This window comes from Melanostigma gelatinosum (assembly GCF_949748355.1).
Source record: "Melanostigma gelatinosum genome assembly, chromosome: 5".
NCBI classification, from domain to species: Eukaryota; Metazoa; Chordata; class Actinopteri; order Perciformes; family Zoarcidae; genus Melanostigma; species Melanostigma gelatinosum.
The window spans coordinates 11,964,571-11,988,037 of record NC_136638.1 but is presented as its reverse complement, the minus strand read 5'-3'; the positions used below and the strand labels follow the sequence as shown (position 1 = coordinate 11,988,037).

The following is a 23,467-nucleotide window of genomic DNA, read 5'->3' as shown; positions in this document are numbered from 1 at the left end:
AAGTGAACCACATGGAAAGGACAAGGTACCATCGTACGGCGGAACAGCACCTACACGTCTGCTGGGGTCAGGGCATTAGCATGCTTTGAGCTCTCGTTACAACTTGAAGCAGAATACAAGACGAGCGCTGCAGCACATCTGTCGGATGGTCTGGTGATTACATTTAAAAAGAAAACATCATTTATAAATGGGAGTATCAGTGATCTCACTGTGTCCTTATAAGAATACCAGTGTGGTTCTGAGCAATGAACTACAGTGCGGCTCCATCGGAGCAGATTGTTGCTGCCTACTACATGCATGACGTGTCCTGTGCAGATAAAACCACAAGGCCAGTCATATGTATTGCACTGATAAGGCTGATGGTAGCAGCTGCTTTAAATCAAAACAAAAAGCAGGGATCTCAGCTGCGGTATAGCAGTCCTTGCAGCCACATGCTTCATGTAAACCGGTACGACACTAAATTCATGAATTTTCAAGGGCGGCCAGGTTTACAAATGATAATTCGCTGCCAGAATGTGTAACATAAAAGGACACAAGCACATGCTCGTGTCCACTAAGTCATTCGTTCATCGTCAAGGAAACGGCTCCACTTGCAGTATCCTGCTGCCGTGTTTTGTCTTTGAGATGCACGGTAAAAAGGTAATGTCGATAGTCCCTGAAGTTTATGGATTCGTTTCTGCCTTGGAGTTACTCTTTGATCTCAACATCAAGCAGAGCTGCAACAGCAGGTAACTGAATGGATGTTATTATCGCCGCAAGCTGCTCTCCCAAAGCCTCTAATGGCAACGATAGAATACGCACCGATTTCCTTCCGTCTTTTAGCAGCTTCTGCATCGCACGGTTGCTGCTTTTGCGGGAATTCAGAGATGAAGCCGCAGCAGATGTGTGTCAGTGTCAGAGCTCACGGTCACCGTTTGTCTCCCTCTATTGGCTGACTCATCCGTCAGACGATGAATTAAAGCACTTTCTAGTCACAGAAAAACAACATTCCAGTGTAAGCGGAACAATTAGTGCGGCATTCGTCCTTCATTTCTTCCCAGTGTCTGACAGAGCAGACTGGCGTGACCTCTTTCCTTTAGAGTTCAGTGGTGGAAGAAGAATTCAGATACTTGGTAGAAGTCAGAAAAGCACAATGTACAAGTACAATCAATCTGCAAATGTACTCAAAGCATTGAAAGTAAAAGCATTGACTGTTATATCACACGTCATAATTAGTACTGTAGTATTTAGATGAGTTAACATAACAATATGTCCATGAATGCTCAGATAAAAAAAAAAGACAACACTCCTGTTATCATAAATCCTTTAATATATGAAAGGGGCATATTTTAAACACAATGTACAGTGTAACAGACCATGTCCCACAGCTTTCCTATGCAACGACTCTTTACAAGGCTTACCCATCCGAGTAGACGGGTCTAAAGTGAGAGAGCGGGTGGATAACATGGTTTTGTTTGTTGTATTCTGCTGCAAACTAAGTCAAACGGAGAAAGCCGTTCCTGTTGCTCGGCGGAACAAAGGAATATTTATAGTGGTTTTTTTGTGCGGCTAAAAGATCAGCAACTACTGAATCCGTATTCCCCAAGTGTAAAACCCATGACACTCTTTTTCCGGTCCAGTCGGATCACGCTTTGCGTCTCGATCAAACGTCGTGACCTGGTGTGGAAATGTCAGCACTAACAACCGTGATATTGCTGTTAGCATGGTCACAAACCAGTCAATGATGCTGCTTCTCTGGGCTCTGTGGCCAGCCAGAGCATGTGAAGACGAGTGAACGCCTGATGTGTTGCTCACCTTCATCAACACAAAACGCCTCAAAACATTAAGCAGACGTCAAACCATGAAAAGAAAGATCACAGGGTAGATTATCAGAGTGAAGTATGCGTCTCTTTTGTTTGCGAAAGGGAAATATAAAAAAACAAAAAACAAAAAAGTTTAGTCACATCATTCATAAGTGCATATGCAGCTAAATACGTTTTAGATCAATAAAGTATGATCAAAACCTGGACATGGAGATGATTTCACCCTCATTGTTTACAGCTAAGTCAGATTGACGAGCAAAGCGTTTGCGATTGCATACGAGGTCTGCACACACGCCTGCAAACAGAAGAAATGGAAAGCTCATCTGCTTTCATGGTCACTGAAACACATCAAAACAAAACAAACAAAAAAAACCAGAATAACATCTCAAACCCTTTGTTTCACATTCCTCATGCTTCACTCGTCTTGTGCGTTGCACTGCACGAGGGTAAGAAGAGCGTGGAGCAGTGGGCCCACGCCGATGCACTTATGCAGTCATGGTATGCATGAGGCTCCTCCTCGGAGCCTCAGGATTTCACTGCCCACGGGGCCGTGAATAATGCAAGGCCATTATGATAAAGGACAAAGCACAATTAGCATTGTTTGCTCCCTCCCCCTACATTAAAGGAATACAAAGCCCAATAATGACCCAAAGCTGTTAAAACAAACAGACTCCACAAAGTCACCTTTGTAATGTCTGCATAATAAAGCCACGCTGCTACGACTGATTATTATCCTTATTACCAAGGTGACTGTCTGATTATTGGCATTTCCATCCAGACGCAGCAGTGGCTGCAGAGAGAGAGAGAGAGAGAGCGAGAGAGCTTTTTGTCCAAGAGCTGCAGCTCCGTACTGCAGCAGAACTGACACCCGTGGCCTCCATCAGCCTTCAGCCAGATCCCCAGCATCACTCAAAAGGCAGCAGCCCACCATTTTATCATGTACCACACAGTCTTCTAGAATGCGTAAGCAGAGGAGATGTTTTTTTTTGTCATGAGGGGTGTCGAAGACCCTGAGCAAACACTTCCAAATGATGATGTAAGAAAAAAAAAAACACTTTAAAGATGTGTCGAACTAATTAATCACCCGTTATCTGTTATCAACCTACTTGTGAGGAGATTAAACGAGAAAGGTGTGAAGGGAAAACAAACACTGGTTTATTTATTCCTGATCTTCTCGACTCCAGTGGGACAGATTGATTTACAACAGTTAGTGGAATCAAAGAGGCCCCCCCCCCACACACACACACTCGGAATAGAGAGATGTTATATCACATCATGTTAATGTTTCTGCATTTCATCTGAAGGGCAGGGGGAAATGACTATTTTCTCAAGACTGCTCGAGGCCCTTACTCATTGATTACACCTGAAATGAATGAGCCTCTCCCGTGGAAACCTTCAACCGAGAGTCGTTAAAGACTCACTGCAGTCACTCCAGTACAGATGCATTGTGCTGCTCTGGATCTATTCCACTCGCTCACTCGTGACACCCGAATCCAAACGATTTATGTTTCCTCTTGCGTTTCTGTCTCTCGCTTTTCTTTTTTTTCCCCCCCAAACGAGCCCTGTGTTCAAAAATACATCAAAGTGACAGGCTCTGAAACAGGTGCAGTCAGATCAGGTAGTGTTTTGAAGAGGGAGCGAGTGGGTGAAAGCAACATATGCGCCATGTACCGGTAAGCATAGCAGCCGATCATAAGGTGCCGTTACTGAACGAGCTCCTCTGTCTCTGTGTGTGTGTGTGTGTGTGTGTGTGTGTAGACTACAGACAGACTCAGTGAAGCAGGGTTTGGTGTTCTGCTCACAGAATATTAATGCTACTCATCTTTCAACTTATGTGCATTGCAATTCAAAACTAGTTCTTTTGGCTGGGTGTGCCAAATCATGCCTGTGCTGCATATCGGAATGACACTGCTACAACTGTAGTGGTTTAAATGAAGACAAAAACAAAACAAAAATGTACAAAAAGCATCAAGTGAACCCAGTACATCAGAAACTACATTCTGTGAGGATCATGGACGAGGGGTGAAAGGCTGTGACTTAATAATGTGATGCCAGAGACCACAAGCTGAGTACGAAGTGTAAACGCGAGAAAGAACACAGAATCAGAATACGTCCCCGGCCTGGAAACAATGATGACACGGCACATTGAAAGGCTTGTTGTTAGCTTGGTTATTGTACGACATATCAATAATCGAGTCAACGTTTAAGCAGCATTCATGTTATATTGAGGCTGTTGCTAATATGAAAAGGCAACAGCTTGTTTGTTTTAAAAAACAGTCCAAACTAAAGACACAACATTGATTAAAAGAAGGAAAAAAAAGCGATATTGTAACAAATTTTTTGTTTGACTTGTTATTCCAGCTGGCAGTTCTCGCATAAAAGAAACAATAAATTCACATTTTGGCTGTCTAGAAATGCTATTTGTCATTTGCGGCCGGACAAAAACCTTGGCAGTTAGCTTGTGGCCGGCTGATATAATTTGGTCTCCATCGGGACCGCTAACAACATCAACAACAAGAAGCTGTTTAGCAGTTGACTGATGGGTCGGAGGTAAAACAGGTGCCTGGTGAAGCCAAACAATGAACCCAGGGTAAACAAATGGCTGTCTATAAAAAGATAGGAAATAAAAAAGGATGAATACAGGACATCTTTAAAAACAGACACATATTCTTATTTCACTATGCAGAGATGACAATATAAGACAAGTGTGGTAACATAAGTCAAGTAAAAATTAAAAAAGGCCCCAAAACAGCAATCCCATGTGCCAGAGGGATGCTTAGAGATGACCAACCTCGACTATCATTAAAGCCCTTTCCCTGTAGAGCATAGTCCTATGATCCCAACCACGCCTTTCTACATCACACAGTACAACATCCTTCAGTCAGTCAACGGGTAATACAGTCACTGCAGGGCAAACAGGGCTGTTCTCCAGCAACTGTTAGTATTTTCTGAATTGCACAGACATGGATGGAAAAAATAAAAATAGATATGCATTTAACCAAAGGCAGAAGGCATTATATTCTCGGCCAGGTCCTGAGGTATTGTGGGGCGGGGGAGCAGAAATTACATGTAAAGAACAGGAAAGGGGACAAAAGTATCAGTGGAAATGAACGGCACTTTTTACACTGAGTTGGAATTGAAATCACCTGAAACCATTTGAAGCTGCGGGGACATGACCGGCCAGGGTTCATAGTCTTTTCAGTGGTCATTAAAAAGTCAGAATGGCGAAAAGAACGACACGCAGAGGGATCCATTTGGGGGTTTTGGTTTTGGGCCGGCCAGCCACCCACGATTCCCTACAGCAGGAAGTGGACGGAGATGTCCAACCCCTCACTGAGAGGAAGGAGCCACACGGGACAATGTAATGCTTGACCTAAGCATTACATTGTCCCTTTGTTTATTTCATCCATGGCTTCCAATCTCCCAGTTGACAGGAGTCCTTGTGCAACTGCGCCCCATAAATACACTCGTCCAAAGAACAACATCAGAGGAAGCAGAAAGAGGAGCAACTAACTATGAACTAGGCAGGACCGTCCTCTGCATTTTAGGGTTAAAATCCAGCCGAGTGGTAAACAAAGTGTTGACCGTTTGGTTTGTGTGGGATATTCTTCTCCCCATTCAAGTGTCACTGGTAAACAGGGAAGTAAACTGTGTATGCAGGTATAAAAGTGGGAGAGTGCGTATGTGCTGCTTAGCTCAACGGCAATGCAGTGTTGACGGGTCTCGGTTGTCCGTCCTCAGCTGGACGGGACTTGTGTGCTGCTGCTGCTGTGTTGGACCTTGCTGGGCCTCAGGGGCGGGGCCTCCCTCACTTTCACCTATCCTGTCACCAGTTGGCTTTGACAGCTTTGACGTCACTCACCAGGTTTTGAGCGAGGCAGATACCAAAAATCTGTGGAGGGAAGCACACGGGGCATGAAGGAAAGCGGTGTTTACAGAAAAGTGAAGCAGAATACAGCATGTTGGAGTCACAGGGGTTTGCGTGATGTTACCCGTTGTCACCACTAGATGGCAACGATGATACAAAATCAGGCCCATTGCACATAGTTGGTTTTAGGTCAACAGCTCATTTCCAATGCACTAGGTTTCCTTGTGTAAACTTCTGCAAGAAAAGCCACCTACGAACAGGGACGTCTTACCTGTAAAAGTGCAACGCCAACAAAGATTCCAGCTACGATAATCAGGTTGTCCTGAAGCCACTTCTCAAACTGTCCCACACAGCCCTTGGTGAAGATATATTTCTGCCGTTCCAGCTCCTTTTTTTAACAACAAGAACAGAGTCGAAGTTAATTCAGATGAAGAGGGGAATATACAGCTTCTTTAAAAAAAAAAAAAAAAACACATTAAAAGGATCGTCTCTGAGACATCTCATTGGCCTTCTACATGATTTAAACAAGCGTGTGATTTGTGATTTGGCAGATGACCAATGCCGAACGAAACAAACGGCACAGCTAGCATTTTGAGCAGTGACTCTTTCGCCGCTGAGGATAGCTGAGTCACTCTTGGATTACAACGGGTCAGTGTCTGGACATCACGGGGAATATATCAAGGCAGCGTGTTCACTTTCTCGGGGGACCCTGTGTGGACTGAACAAACAGACGGAAGCTGTGTCCAGATGGCTGTTCGCGTTGTCAGATCCACACCATGATATACACGGCCTATTCAGGGACGGAGATTAAAAAAAAGGTGTAATTTAGAGCTGCAAAGACACTCAATTGTGGGGAGTAAGAATGGGTGTGAACAGTATATACAATGCTCTCTTTGTTACTCTTCAAGACAATTCAACCAGGCGAACCCTTTGTTCTCTTGCAAAACCTGAAAGCTTGCTTTTAACCAATGGACGCTAAAGGGAGCCCCCTTTGGCAGCCAATAAAAAAAAGCAGGAAACATGATGTTGTTCTGGCCGCGAACTTCCTCTAAAGCTATTTCAGCCCCCTGCCTGTCCTCCCCGCGTCTGCTGCTCGTCCTCCCGCCTCAGCTCCATCAACAAGCTGCACAAGGAACTTCTTGCACATCACCGACAGTTTCAGCAAAATGTCAATGGCCGGGGCATTAGCAGGAGAGCACACGGGGGAAATTAATTCATACCAACTCAAGAGGCAGGTGGTTGACTGTATGGCAGTGCGCCTAGCAACAGCGATGTCTCTGACTGCAGTGCAGTGAGTTGTAACCACCACACCCACACACAGAGGAGAAGGGAACGCACGGGCAGAACCCAGTTGCCAATTACAGAGTGTAGTAAGGCTGCTTCTCCGGGCTATAACTGGAGCCTAATTATCCCCGTTAGAAGAACAATCTGTTATTAAGGCAAGAAGCAGGAAGAGGGGCCGGCGTGCGGCTTAACCCTGCACGTGCTCTGAGTCGGCCAACGGTTGCTCGCTACACGTTTTTTTTTTGTGTTTTTCTTCATCTTTCTGCTGGTGAATGTGAAGAAAAAGAGGCTATAAAAATCAAAGTTTGATTGGTTTATTCTATTTAATCCATTAATCCATTTTTTTTACTGGGGGTTCAAGACAAGCAATCAAGCCCGATACAAATGAACCCGATTGCCAGTCGACCCATCGCAAATGCTTTCGGTCGTTTCAATCAAACAGGTTCGCAGCTTGTCAATCAACTCAGGAGTGATGTCACTCAGCAGAAAGGCTCACTACTGGCACCGACGGTAGGCTACTGTGAATGAGCATTGCTTTAACTGCTAGAATTTGATTCGACTTGAAATTATCTAGATTTATTTGAAAAATAACACAAATCACAGTACATATTTTCAGAGGACTAAGTGTAGACCAGAGACGGACTGGAGAGTGAAGTAAACCACACACAGGGTTAAGTATATAGAGCGTGGTAGAGACATGTATAGAGAGACAAACCCATTGAAGCCGAACATCATAACCACACTGCGTGTTGATGACATCCTCCTGTAAAAAAAACAAACACAAAAATGAGAGAATCCTGTTTGAGATGTTGAACGTCTCTTTTAAAGTCTGAGGGACGAGAGCAGAAATGAAGTAAGTTAACTAACTTACTTGTTAAACATATATCTCTTATCTAATCTATGTTAAAAGATATCCAGTACACGATCATGCACGACAAAGAAAAAGCATCACATTCTCACATTCGAGGAGCTGAAACCAGCAAGTGGCATTTTCACTGAATAAAACAATTACTCTATTATCAAGTCAGCTGATGAATTTACTGTTGATCGACTCGTCGTTACAACTCTACGCTAGATTATGAATTCAAAGCGTGACGTGCAATTATGCGCCATCAATCATGCACCGCTATGGTGGAATGACTCACTGCAGGGTCCTTGACGCAGCAGGAGAAAGGGACTCCGCAGCGCTCTCTGCTGGGGTTCAGGTCAGTGCAGTTGAAGTAGATGTTCATGTTCCAGTCGTCGGGCCCGTGAGCTCCACAGCACGACCACTGAGACGGCGGCAACAACAGGCAGAGATTAGGCAGCCGACTCCGGGTTAACGGACAGGTTTATGTGCTGTGATCTGCTCTTTAGGGCCTGGCTCAGGTCGGCCTGGGTGGGTATGCCAGCTTACCGTGACCGGTAGCGACTACAGACAGTGAGTCACAGATGGCGAGGGGAACAGATGATCTAATCACCTTTACGGTTCGTCATGACAGAGGCCAGTGTTTACACTCGGGAGCCAATTAGCTAAACTGTCTCATTCATATAATTGGATAATCATTTGAGGGGAAATACAATCACATTAATCATGAGATTTACTCCACAATCGCAGTGGCTCACTCGCTCTCCTCTCTGCCCACAACTGACCTGATTCAACAGCTTTGAAACTCGAATTTCTCGAGATGGGAGTGACTTGTTCCAGGAAGGGAACATGAGCCGTTACGAGGAAGTCGGTTATAGTGACACACACGTTTCGAGTCAGTAGGTGTTGACTCACATATTCCTGGGCAAAGTCAATCAGATTCTGCAAGTCGATGTCATCGCGGTAGGCCTTGACATTATTGTTGATGAAAAGGTTGAGCTGCTCTTTGATCCAGTCCTTGAAGACGAAGGCAAGGATCCCCGCCGTCAGCTCCAAGAAGAAGATCAAACCCAGGAACACAGAGAACTGGAGGGGTACACGCAACACACGAGCAGAAGACAATGAATCATTCACTTCAATCAGGTAATCTGGGAACACGAAGGAGAATCCTGTTCTCTAAAAGGGATCAGAGCAGCGCTAACAGTATTTTTGTAAAAGAATTAGAAGGACAACAGCCCTGATGTAATGTCCCTGTGCGGGTCTGGTTGTAGGGCCGGTACTGATTTGCTGAGTGAGAGTGCTGCAACAAAAACCTCAGTCCCAGAGGTGCCGTGTAATCATCCCCTTTACAGTAAATGTAGGAGGAGACGGGGCTAATGATAAATGCACAAAAAGCCACATTAGCTCCTCGCTGACGCCTGACTTACTGCTGCTAATGGACATTGGCTGGAGTTAATAGCTACTCAGCATCGCAGCCAGCAACAAGGCATGTTTGTCTCCGTCAGTCACGTGTAGCTATCAATACAGCTAGACGCAAACAAACCTCCCAAGATGGTGTTGCCGTGGCTTTTGGCCTGTTTAGAAAAAAAAAACGAGAAAAATGTTTCGGTGGGACGAAGGCATATCTGTGCCACGCAACCACCCGGAGCATTTGGCTCGGGCGAGTCACCTGCGGTGTGAACTGCAGAGTTAAGGGGGCGTGAAGTGGTTGAAATGGTGTCTGTGCTCAGAAAGTCGGGAGCTGGGGCTTACGAATTTAAGCAGGGAGGTGTTCTCTCGGAGCGCTCCGATGCAGCCGGCGAAGCCCAGGATGAACATGACCCCTCCAACGACGACGAAGAGCCACACGGGGTCCAAGCCCCCGAGATCGGTGATGGTTGACAGATTGGACAGCACGCCCTGAGGGAAAGGGAGAAAAAAAGACAAAAGAGAGTGGTTACAATTCTGACTGTAATATTCCCAAAAAAAAAACCCTTACTATCTCTATTACAAGGTCCTGTCTCTCTATAACAACACACAGCTAACCTTGAAAAGACATCGTGATAACAAAGACAAATAGGGAGACATTAACTGAGAGGTTGGGTTGTCCTGCTCAGAGATGCAGAAGCATCTATTAAAAAGAAAACAAGTCACTGTTATCAGAAGGCGGCACAGTTCAGATCCTTCCGCAAACAGTCACCAACAGACATCTGTCCTTCCTCTCTGCACATCCTGCCCTCAGCGCCCCAATGTGTTTTCCCGTCAAGTCTCTGACACATTATTCAAACAGAACTGAAACCCTGACGCCAAAAAGAGCGGAGCTCACTGGAAGATGAGTCAACATGAAAAGAGTGAAAAGGCTTGTTCGCACACAACGTGTTCCGGTTTGTCCGTGATCTCTCATCAACTCTTTCTATATTCATCGCCCATCTTGAAAGAGATCCCACCGGGGGAGAATGAGTGTGTGTGCCTGCTCTCGGTTCTGACATGTTTGCTTGTCACATACAGTGCGCATGTCAAACACTTTGCAGCTCAAGCCCAAGAAGCTGAAGTCTCACACTGCTTACGTTAAGCTCCCACTGCATTGGGACAGAGGCATAACTGCAATCTGCTGCTTTTACGGCAATCCTGCAGAATCAAGTGCGTTTATTTGAATTTAAGCATGAAGCACATGGAAACAATGTAGCCTGGCTGAACACTGCCGGCTACAAAACCAATCAAAGTCACTTTTCCAGGACCCACTATTCATCAATCGGTCTAATCCCTTTAAATATTCACGCGGTTCCACCAAGGTTCTCCGGTGCAGGCCTATTTGCATAGAGTTCATGACCAGACGTTACTAATCAGTACATGCCGCCACGCTGGCGCAGCATTTACGGAACAGGCCGGCACAATTCGGCCTAATTAATGAACAAATTGACTGTTAACTCGATAGGACAGAGTTTTTAATATCTGGCCATGATCCACTGCACACAAAAGGTTCACCCGATGTTTTCTGCTGGTATACTGTGGAAAATAAACAGAATCCAGCTTCCATGCTAATATGCGGCACTGAATTCGTGGTAGCTTTGTAATTTTGGCCTTTTGACTCCTTATTTGTTGCTATTACCAGCTTCTGTTAAAATTCCGCAACTATTGGAAAAACAGATTGGCTCAACAAAACGTTGGCATGTTTACCAGGACCATTATACGGTAAGATGCCTTTGAGTGCTCCAAAGCGTTACAGGAACAGGGCCTTTATTTTCCACTTTTCTTAAAAGCCCTGTATTCCCCCCCCCCCCCCCCCCAACTCTCTCACGCAAATTGTACTTCCAGCTTATTTCTGCCGGAGTGAAGAGAAGAATTTGAGCAATGTTGTTGAGGCACGCGTGTTGCATTTCAACGGTGCGTGTTTGTGTGACGTCTTGACTTACCTTCTCCGCCCATGCCCACAGGCCGATGGCCAAGAAGGCGGCTCCTAGTAACTGTAACACAAAGAGTCACTTCACTGTCAGACGGAGAGCAGTGACATAATGAATAAAATCTATATTTGAGACTTAATAACCATCAAATAAAGTTAAGATATATAAAAAAAAAAAACAATTTGACAAATTGTAACTGACAGAAATCAGAAGTGATCAAACCACACACACACACACACACACACACACACACACACACACACACACACACACACACACACACACACACACACACACACACACACACACACACACACACACACACACACACACACACACACACCACCTATGTGTTGTTAAACTCTGATGTGGGTGCGGCTGTAGGAAAAAGGTGATGTCATGGAATACTGTGGATCAATCAAAAACACAAGAAGAGCTCGTACAGAAACACAGAAATCTCTCAGTGAAAATAAGCAGCATTCTTTAAAACGGGCAGTGAACAGTGTGTTTACATTGAACCCCATCACTTGTAGAAAGAATCGAAATGAGAAAATTGGCTTTTAGAACCTTTAAAGAAACCTAACTTGTGAGAAACGTTTTACCTTGCTGTGGACAGAATGAATCATGACATCAGGTTATTGCAGGTTAGAGTCGTTGCGCTGCACACTTAAGAGGTTGGAGGATCTGATATCCTGAGAGTGAAGGATAATCCCTTCGGCATTAGTCTCCTGTCCCAGTGAAGGATGGACGTAGGGCTCACAGTTCGAAACTTTGAAAAGCACAGGGGTGACTGCTTGAGATGGACCACCATGTGTGAAGAAACTCAAGTATACGATAGTACCGGTATACTATAGAAGAATGGTGTCAGGCTAAAATGAACCATTAACACATTCACCTACAGACACAACACACAAGTACATTCATATCACAAGCCCCCAATACGTCTTCCCAGCCGTGCCAGGTTATTTCTAAATCCTATAGGGCCTCATTAACGCATCTCTCCACCTCATGGAATTGCTTCATTTCACTGTGATGGTCAAATAATATCGAATAAATTATTTCCAAATATGTTAGGGCCATTTTTGTCAGCGTTTTATAAAAAGCTTCATATAACGAGGAAGGAAAAGACAGCCGTAGGATATCATAGCTTTCTGGCATCCTAAAAAAATACACAGATCAGCCGAGACTTTTGTTTTACAAATAATAGAAATGCATTCTTGAATTTCATTCCATGCTTTGTTTGATTTTGCACAAATCAAGAAGGAATGCACGTCTTGAGAGCCACACTTCACACGCACACATCGGAGGAATCTGTGTTTCATCTCCATCACTTTAGTCTCGTCATCAAGCGGTACAGCGTTAAGAATCATTTCTCTTTTGTGGTAATGCTGTTATTGAGATATTGCATCTCTAACATTTTGTTTGCTTCTTTGAAATAGATTCCATTCATCAAACAACGCTTGCAGTGAGCACTGTTTAGATAGTTTTTTTTGGCAGCATGTGTAGTATTCTGACAATTAACTGTATATTCGTACATCTTTTAACACGTCTTTAAAGGGTGCCAAATCATGTTGTAAATAGATTTTTTAACAATCAAGTTTTTTTTGCTATACTTATCAAAAAGAATATTTTTTAAATCCTGGTTTGTCTGTGAATTTATTCTTGAAGTTTATTTCTGTAAATGACAGAACCCTAATGTGCATACTCATATCAAATACATGTTTAATTACCCTACTTCAGCTCCACATTTTGGATTTTTATTGATGATTATTCCACATTTGCATGCTCCTATGAATACTATGATGGAATTTTGTTCCATGATTTTACTGTGGTGTTTATAGCACAGTGAGATACTTTCATCCTGTAATTTGGAAAGAGAGATGTATACAGGTTGTGAGGATTTAATTGTTTGCTTTTAATATTTATCCAGGCTTTTCAGCTGCTTCAAAATGTAAGACCCCTTCTGTTCATGGATTATAGAGTTCTACTTAATCGGCGTGCTTTATTACAGATTTTTTACAAAACAGTACGGCTTTAAGCGAATATTCCCCGTTTTTGGTCGTGTGGTTTTATTGGTATAATAATATTATCGAATCAGCTGCTTAGCATGCCACAAAATGTCATTCCTAACAGATTTGGGAAGGTACTGAACTTAACTGAGGCACACTAACGACCAGAATCATAACAGCTCCATTGAAATTGGATTAAATCATACTGTTGGGAAGCTGATTAAATCTTGGGCAGCAGGTACACTGATGGCAATCCGTCAACATCCATAACAAGAGCAACAGAAGTGACTGTGAGCCGTTGCTTCGGGCATGTTCCGGTCGATGCATAAGCAGTTGTTGTGAAGGGTGTGGTGAGTTCCACTGGAAAAGTCCCAGTAAGCACGTGGAGATCAGGTAGAGGAGATTAGACTGACGGAGGGAGTATTAAACCATTTAGCCTCCGACTCCAAATAATCCACGTGGATTACAAAGAGACAGAGAAAACAACTCTCCCTTTACAGCAAGGAAACTACTGTTACACAACCCCGTCTACGGTCTCATTTTACTGACTGGGTTCTCTGTTAGATATTGTGGATAATGACCAGTTGTGAATGCTTGATAATGATTCATTATACAACATCTTTAATTGAGGAAAGTAGAACTGGGATATTATTCACGCCGCGCTGTGAAGATGAGCTTCAGAGAGACTTTGTTTTTTAAGGAATCTATATCTACATACACACATTCAGGACAACAGTTAATTCATTGTCTGTTATATCAAAATGTAATTAAAAACATTCATTTGGCCGAGACAGGGACTCGGGTGGCATCACATGACGATTAAACCTAGACTACTCCTGTATAGAATTAAAATCTTCTTCTAAGACCCGTTTGCAGTATATACAGTATGCAACAAGCTGAAGTTGGCAGTATTAGGCAGCTCACGCAATAGTTCTAATTTAAGTGTGGACGTCATTGCCTCAGGCATTGCCAATCACTCTAGGACGAGACAACACCTGTATGTGTTCAAACATGTTTTTGGATGCGATTTCTGAATCTTCCTTTCTTCAAATTAAGAGGCTGGACTTTCTAAACACACAGCACACAAAGTTGTGTCCTTGAGAGAACATCGGTCTTCATTACAGAAACTTCCCAAGTCTGAAATCCTGTCTCGTCTTAGTTTAAGAGGGCATTTAGTATTTTGGGAATTATTCCACATCTTATCTTAGAATAGGAATTTAGCTATTACAGAACTGTCATCACTTCGGAATATTTCTTAGTTAGGAATCATAAATGACAGTGGGATTGCTTATGTCCTAAATTCTGCCACAATTGGCAGCAGCACTGCTGTTTGCTTGATGTGCTACGTCCGTCTCTGGAGAGGCCTACTCTGCCGGTCGTAGCACAGAGCACAAACGCACTGTATTTTTTAGGGTGACTTCCAGACTGAGGTGGCAGATCGTATGTCCATTCTAAACATAGATATGACAGCACGAACGCAGACTGAAGTTAGTTAGGATTTCTTAAGTAAAAGGTAAGATAGGAGGTCTGAAATAAGACAGGACACAGCCATGACTTTAGGAATTGCATCACTAATTGGATTAGGAAGTTTTGGATTTTTCCGATCTTTGAAACTTACGGTACAATAGGATGAGCAGTGAGGATACGTTTCTGTAATGAGGCCCCTGAAGGCTAGTCTGAACTGAAGGTTGCATTAAAAGCAGCACTGATGCCAATCTCCCGTTCCAGCACATCCCAAAGGTGCTCTATTGGATTGAGATGTGGTGACTGTGGAGGCCATGGAGTACAGTGAACTCATCTTCATGTTTGAGATGATTTGAGCTTTGTGACACGGCGCATCATCCTGCTGGAAGTAGCCATCAGGAGATGGGTACACTGTGGTCATAAAGGGATGGACATGCTCAGCAACAATACTCAGGTAGGCCGTGGCGTTTAAACGATGCTCAATTGGTACTAAGGGACCCAAAGTGTGCCAAGAAAATATCCCCCGCACCATTAGACCACCACCAGCAGCCTGACCCGTTGATACAAGGCAGGATGGGTCCATGCTTTCATGTTGTTTACGCCAAATTCTGACCCTACCATCGGAATGTCACAGCTGTAATCGAGACTCATCAGACCAGGCAACGTTTTTTCAATCTTCTATTGTCCAATAGTGAGCCTGTGTGAATTGTAGCCTCAGTTTCCTGTTCTTATCTGACCGGAGTGGCCCCCGGTGTGGTCTTTTGCTGCTGGAGCCCGTCTGCTTCAACGAGGGACTTTCGTCCACACAACTGCCGCTCACTGGATATCTTCTCTTTTTCTCTGTAAACCCTAGAGATGGTTGTGCGTGAAAATCCCAGTCGATCAGCAGTTTGTGAAATACTCAGACCACCCTGTCTGACACAAACATCCATGCCACATTCAAAGTCACTTAAATCCCCTTTCTTCCCCATTCTGACGCTCGCTTTGAACTTCAGCAAGTTGTCTTCACCACGTCTAGATGCATTGAGCTGCTGCCATGTACTGACTAGCGGCCATGGCTGATTAGCTATTTGTGTTAACAAGCAATTGAACAGGTGTGCCTAATAAAGTGGCCGGTGAGTGTATATTGTTTTGTATTTTCGCCTGCCCACCGTCACATGGCTGATGTACTTCCTGTCTAGTTTCCATTGCTCTGTCCTCAACAGGAAATCAGGAGTTGAGGAAACTTTTTGAAACATTTACAATCGTCATAATTAGCCAGAGATCATTGAGAATGGCTTGAATTTGAGTGGAAACATTCGCAGAATTCAGTGCTACCTTCATCCGTTTCACAAAGTATGCAGGTTATGTGGGGAAAGCAGACATCTCTGGTGATACCAGAGCTACAGCGAGGAGACAGAGCACAGAGTGATTGATGGCATGTGTCATAAAGTATGTATAATATAGGTTGGCTAGTTTGAGTAAGTATACAACTATTTATGGATAATTGGAAATCATCAATGTCCTGGCGGTTGAGTAAGGACGCATCACAATCTCTCCTGTTTGTGCTCTCCTATCAACTATCCAATAAAGCAGGAAGAAAGCTGGTGCTTCACAATAGTACTTCTTTTATATTTGGCCAATTTTGTTATTATTTCCGGTCAAAAGTACCTCAATGCTCGACACGTCAAGTTGCATTTCCCCTGCTACAGCTTGAGGCCGCCTTGACGGCAGCATAAAGTGGGACAATATGGAGGTAAGCATGGAGAGCATCAGCCCTCTCATTTCAGCATGCTATGTCTTACACGGTTTCTCAGTCGCTTTCTCAGCCATGGCGCCATTAACTTTATTTCTAAAACACACAATAATTCAGCAACACAGCCGAACAAAACTTAAAATAAACACACGACTAAAAGTAAGTCAATTCAAGCAACACACAAAAAATATGAAGCTCAACTAAATTCAGGGTTCCTACACATTTTCCATTTCAAAATTCCGAACTTTCTCAGACATCTCAGCAGGTGTTTTTTTGAGACCATATTGGGCTTTTTTGACGTGGTGAGTCTGGGTGCAGAGGATGCTGTGACAGGCCTACGGTGCTTCTGTCTTTGCATATGGCTTACAATTGCCGCCTCCCCCATGTAGGGATGTCGAACGATTTCACACAGAGTTTGCAAGCTAGCTTTCTTTTCCCAAACAAACTTCATAGGACTGTCAAGCCAGCCCCCAGAATACCCTCACATAGAGGGAAACATTTGCTGCCTGCTCGAACCGCCATGAAAAACACTTCAAGGATAAAATGTTGAATGTTATATTTTAGAAAACAGAATAGGGACAATAGTATGGAAACACAAATATTATTCCATACTATCCAGACCTGAAAATTACTCAAATTATATTCATTACTTTTCACTGTAAATGTCTTTCTTTTTGTCTCTCTACTGCAGAGACTTGAGCCACGGTTACGTCAAAGTATCACTTTTGTGAAGAGTATTACTGTATAAGCCTCACACACGGTTCAACACAACATAAGCATATTCTTTGCAGAGCATTTATCTGCAAACCAAACTTCCCTCCCGGCACAATAAGGCTGGATTGAAGTGAATTTGACTGAGTGAGGACATTGAAGCTGAGCTGAACCTGCGTTTGTATACTTCTTGCGGTATTTTCCTTTCATCTAACTTTTCCCACGCAGCGAGCAGCGCAGTCACATTCAGCTCAGTCGGTGGCATTGAAACACACACCCTGTGCTAAACTCTGTCAATGCTACTCTTAAGACTAAACTGTTCTTCAGATTATCAGTGCTAATTTTACACCAGATTCACATTCATAGTCTTGTATCTCTCAGGAATTAAGCAATACAACTAAGAAAAGCCCAGTACTGCGTTTCTGTTCTTGTTTTAGAGAAAGAGAAAAGAGAAAGAGAGAGAGAGAGCTATTACCGTGTATCCAGATACATCCAGATGTTGTGTAGACACAAATGACTCACGGGAAACACCGCACTAGTTTGCCTCCCTGTTCATATCTTGATTTAAATACGTTTGTCATTTCAGCCTCACCATACACACAGTCAAAAAGTCTGCTTTGCTGTCTTCCAATGCAATCAGAGATGCATACCGCGTATACGACACGTCGAAACATGACCCCCCCCCCCCCCGTCTATACCTCTAAATGTAGCTTGAGTAAGGTGTCCACAAATGACTGCCTTCACACTTATCTACAGCTGTCCACCACCTGTGATGTGATAACCTAATGTGAGCAGTCACACTTAAAGCTGAAGCTGGGCTAATAAACACACACAAACAGCCTGCATCCAACCAACTCAGCAGCTTGGTTAGAGCTTAACAAGCTCATAATTACAGCATGCAGAGCTTCCAAAAGAGTTCGGCATGCAGCTCAGGCAGGGAAAAATAAAACGGATTCATTTGGGCGGATGTGTCTATTGTGAGGACGAGCGAAGGTGTGTTGTTCTTGGGTGAGAACGACCGGCTGTCAACAGCGAGCTCGGGCGCTGGGAGAACTTCACACAGTTTGTACTGCTCGGTTTTGTTCACAAAAAGTTTTGGGTCTTAAAAGCATTCTGTCTCAATTTTGGCAGCATTTTCAAGCCTGACAAGATCACTATCGGAAAGACAAATGGGTTGATTTGTGGAGAATAAACCCCATCTCTCTCTATTTCGGCGATGCACTAGCTTGTCTGTCAAATCCGGTTTCGCGGCGCACAGACAAGAGAACATCTTCCAGCAATTATTAACAGAAACAGCCAGCGAGCTGGAACTTGTTCGACACAGAGAGCGAGAGCTCAGACAAGGGACTGTTAGCTCGGCCCGAGTGTCTAAACAGTGTGAAAGAATGCAATATGAGTCAGACACAACACTACGGCCCTATTTCCTGCATGATCGCTCAGCCCAATAGAATTCTCGAGCACCTTTCATTTGTGAGGCCAATTGTAAAATGAACTTGTGCATTGTTCTTTAAAAAAAAAAAAACTCCTCTGGTCTGCGACATGCTCGGCAGTTCATATCACCTCAGTTTCTCTCTCACACACACACGTCAAGAGATTATAGTGCGATACTCCCACATGTTGAGGAATGAGGAGGTGGTGACGAAAGGACGAGCGACAGGAGGGGATCCAGTTGCATGCGGATCCCATGCGCCCTGATGAGTCCATCAAGGCAAGGCAAGTTTATTTGTATAGCACATTTCAACAACAAGGTAATTCAAAGTGCTTCACATGAAACCATTAAAAAGCATAAAGGCAAAAGTAAAGGAGATTTAAAACATACATTGAAACAATAATCGATGTCTCCCTGAGACATTACGCTGCACGCAATACACACCATACACTGCCGCAATTCTGCAATTACTCGCACACAAAGCACGTCTGGAAAAGATCTCTGCCGATCTGTGTTTTATAGTGTACGCCTTGCACGAACTCGGTCCCGGAGGAAATGGCGATATATTGTGCAGTCCTTTTAAAACCATTAAAAGCATCAAAACATAAGGCAAAATAAAAGGAGATTTAACAGCAATTAAGAACAGTGTAAGAAATAAAATGCAGTAGTAAAATGCAGAAATGCAGGAAATTGATTAATATATTAATTGAACGTGGTTCAATTAAAGGCAGCAGCAAACAGAAAAGTCTTCAATCTTGATTTAAATGAGCTGAGGGTCTCAGCAGACCTGCAGCTTTCTGGGACTTTGTTCCAGATATGTGGAGCAGAAAAACTGAACGCTGCTTCTCCATGTTTAGTTCTGACTCTGGGAACAGAAAGTAGACCGGTCCCAGACGACTTGAGGGGTCGGGATGGTTCATAAGGTAGTAGCAGATCGGAGATGTATTTTGGCCCTAAACCATTCAGTGCTTTGTAAACCAACAGCAGGATTTTAAAGTCAATTCTTTGTTGGACAGGAAGCCAGTGCAAAGACATCAGAACTGGAGTGATGTGATCCACCCTCCTGGTCTTAGTGAGGACTCGAGCTGCAGCGTTCTGAATCAGCTGCAGCTTTCTGACGGACTTTTTACAGAGACCTGTAAACACACCGTTACAGTAGTCCAGTCTGTTGAAGATAAATGCATGGACAAGTTTTTCCAAATCCTTTTGAGATATAAATCCTCTAATCCTTGATATATTCTTCAGGTGATAATAGGCTGATTTTGTAATTGTCTTGATATGGCTGTTCAGGTTGAGGTCTGAATCCATAACTACACCTAGATTTCTGGCTTGGTTTGTGGGTTTTAACATCAGTGATTGAAGCTGAGCGGTGATTTTCAATTGTTTGTCATTGGTACCAAAAACAATTACTTCTGTTTTATCTTTGTTTAATTGAAGAAAATTCTGGCACATCCAGTTGTTGGTTTGTTCAATGCAGTTACCCAGCCCTTGTATGGGATTATAGTCCCCTGGTGACATAGTTATGTAGATTTGTGTGTCGTCTGCATAATTATGATAACACACTTTGTTGCTTTCCATAATCTGAGCTAGTGGAAGCATGTAGATGTTGAACAGAAGAGGCCCCAGTATTGAACCTTGGGGAACACCACATGTCATTTTAGTCAGCTCTGATGTGTAATCAGCTACAGACACAAAGTATTCTCGGCCCTTCAAGTAGGATTCAAACCAGTTAAGTGCTGTGCCAGAGAGTCCCACCCAGATTTTTAGTCTTTCTAGGAGTATGGCATGGTCGACCGTGTCGAATGCAGCACTGAGATCCAGTAACACGAAGACTGAACTTCTGCCATTGTCTATGTTTAAGCGGGTGTCGTTGAAAACCTTAACAAGAGCAGTTTCAGTCCTGTGGTGCTGTCGAAAGCCTGACTGGAAAACATCAAAGCAGTTATTTATGGCCAAGAAGTCGGTCAGCTGTTGGAAAACCGCTTTTCAATGATTTTACTTAAAAATGGGAGGTTTGATATTGGCCTATAATTTTTCATCGTTGCGGAGTCTAAACTAGCCTTCTTTAGGAGCGGTTTAATAACTGCAGTTTTTAGGGCTTGTGTGAAGACACCTGAGAGAAGGGATGTGTTTACAATTTGTAAAAGATCAGTGGTCATGCAGTTTGAAATATTTTTGAAAAAGTGTGTTGGTAGAATATCCAAGCAGCAGGAGGATGACTTCAGATGTTGTATAATGTCTTCTAGGCTTCTACGGTCGATTGAATGAAATTGTGTCATGATATTTGAATGGATGTTATTCAGAGATCGGGACAACACATATCCTGTGGTTGGTGTGGAGTCAACTGACTGCTTGTCTAATTTTCTGAATTTTGTCAGTAAAAAAGGAGGCAAATTGATTGCATGCCCAGGTGGATTGGAGTTCAGCAGCTACCGACACTGGAGGGTTTGTTAGCCTATTGACGGTAGCAAATAAGGCGCGTGTATTGTTCTTGGTTATGATGTCAGAGAAGAATGACTGCCTTGCATTTCTAAGTTCCAAATTATAATTGCGAAGTCTCTCTTTATAGATGTCACAGTGAACCTGGAGATTAGTTTTTCGCCACCTGCGCTCAGCTTTCCGACACTCTCGTTTCTCTGTTTTGACCAACGTAGCATTTCTCCAAGGAGATCTTTGCTTACCCGAGACAACCTTCACTTTAGTGGGTGCAATGGCATCAATCATATTTTTTACTTTAAAATTGAAGCCATCTACAAGCTCATTGACTGAGAGGCAATAGAGGGCTGGTGTGGAGGAGAACTTCTGAATAAATAGTTCACTGGTGTTTTCAGAGATATAACGCTTTGTCACAACCTTGGTTTGGACATTTGTGTGCAAGGAGATTGCACTCTCAAAGAAAACACAGAAATGATCAGAGAGTGCAACATCAGTCACAGCAACCTTGGAAATGTTTACACCTTTGGTGATGATTAGGTCCAGAGTGTGCCCCCTGTTGTGGGTGGGTCCTGTCACATGCTGAGTCAGATCATAGTTATCAAGGACACCACATAGTTCTATAGACTCTCTGTCCTGGGGATTATCAACATGGATATTAAAATCACCAACAATAACAACACAGTCAAAATCAATACAGATTACAGACAGCAGTTCAGTAAACTCATCAAAGAAGGTCGCACAGTATTTAGGCGGTCTGTAAATGTTTAGGAATAAAGCTTGAGTGGAATTTAGAGCCACATATTCAAAAGAACTAAAATGACCAAAGGACATCTGCTTGCATTGAAGAGAATCATTAAATAAAATAGCAACTCCACCTCCTTTCTTATGCGCTCTTGTTTCACTCATGAAACTGACACAGACTCACCCCCCCAGTCTTTGTTATTACCGTGCGTTAGTGGGTGTGACAGTGAGAGAAACAATGCTGTCCCCACAGAGCCCGAGTACTATAGTGGTGGAGCGAGTGAATAGGGGTGCTTGAAAAGAGGAGGGGGGGGGGGGGGGTATTCAGGTTTGTGTGGCCTTTTCCTTCCAACAGTGTGTGGGAAGACCCTCCGGAGGACACAGACACGCCATTCCTTCACCCACAGACATCATGATACACCAGATGGGTGAGGAGGGAGGGGTGAAGGAGACCGAACAGAGGAACTTTTCAGACTGAGGAGGGATAAATATGGAGGGGGGGGGGGGGCATTGTGAAGGAGGCGTGGGCTTAACTTGCCAGTGGCCCCAACAATACAAATGGGATGCATGTCATTTCTCATAACACAATGGTACCAAACCTCGCTACCAAGACACTAACATCAGTGCAGCTTTTGTCTTACGTCAGTGTGCCTCTCCACCAGCTACACTCAGAGATAATCAAACCATCATCAGAGGGCCTTTGCATTTTAGACACTATAGTGAGCCAATGAAGTGGGCTATTTAAAGACACCTGTGATATTTGTGACTTAGCTGCTGGCCACCATTGTCCAAAGAGGCTATTTCAGAGTTACATGAAAGGAACAGTTGCAGCATGAGGACAATAAAGAGAACGACTTGAGAATAAGTCGTCTGATAACTAATTCATATTTTAAAGTTATAACAAGAAAGTTTTAAAGAATTATAGCACACCTGACTGTTATTCTCACCAAAACAAAACTTAGTGACTTCCTCTCGGTCAATTAAGGAGCTAAACAAGTTGACCTGTTATGCCAGTTACCACACGTTAACAACAACAACAATGAAACCAGAAGAACAACATCAACAACACGTGGCAATTCATTTAATACTTTTCTGGAAACTTAAAGGAGCGTGTAACTCCAACGGTTACTGACGTTAAGCTAACTTTACCAGAACATTCAAACTTTAAAGTTGGCAACATCAGCGTTATTTTCACATTTACTTACCCAGAATAAAATGTTGAATCCAAACAAGAAGTACTTCACGCAGCAGCTGACTTCGGACTCTTTTAGATGATGGTGTTTTCTAGTCATTCTTCCAGGGATAGCGGTGGCTAACTGCGAAGCTAACCAACGTTAGGTACAACGTTAGTTGACTAATACGGTCGGTACTTTAAAAGCTTGGCCAAAGCTGCAGTTCTTGATCGACCAGAGCCACGGTTAGCTGGCTCCATCAGCGAACGTCACACAACAGCGTTAAGTTAATCAAACATATGCGGCTAATTATCTTCTCCTCGCTTTGACCAGAAGATTGCTAGGCCAGCGAACTAGCTGGCAACTTCTCTGGTTAGCATTAGCAGCTAACAACAACAAATGCATGGACACTTATGGCAAAGACATTCGTCTGGCTGTTCGGTCGATATTCAAGTTGCCTGGGGCTGATTTCGTAGCGCACACACCGGGAGACAGATATCAAGCTGATGGCCTTTCAGCTAAACGTCTCCTCGATTATCTCTGTTGCCGCATCGTCCCTTGAAATCTTCATCCTTGTAGTTTTGTGCTG

The 23,467-nt window shown here is 43.5% G+C and overlaps 1 protein-coding gene across 1 annotated transcript; it reads right to left on the bottom strand.

Moving 5' to 3' along the window:
• Window positions 1-1,311: 1,311 nt before the first annotated feature.
• On the bottom strand, window positions 1,312-23,441 carry tspan17 (tetraspanin 17). Its single transcript, XM_079268532.1, has 8 exons — window positions 22,912-23,441; window positions 11,194-11,244; window positions 9,554-9,700; window positions 8,717-8,887; window positions 8,100-8,225; window positions 7,670-7,717; window positions 5,942-6,058; window positions 1,312-5,694 (listed from the first exon to the last, which is right to left on the bottom strand). Exons 1-8 carry the CDS (start codon window positions 22,996-22,998, stop codon window positions 5,629-5,631), a joined length of 813 nt encoding a protein of 270 aa, XP_079124658.1. The 5' UTR covers window positions 22,999-23,441; the 3' UTR covers window positions 1,312-5,628.
• Between the last annotated feature and the right edge of the window lie 26 nt (window positions 23,442-23,467).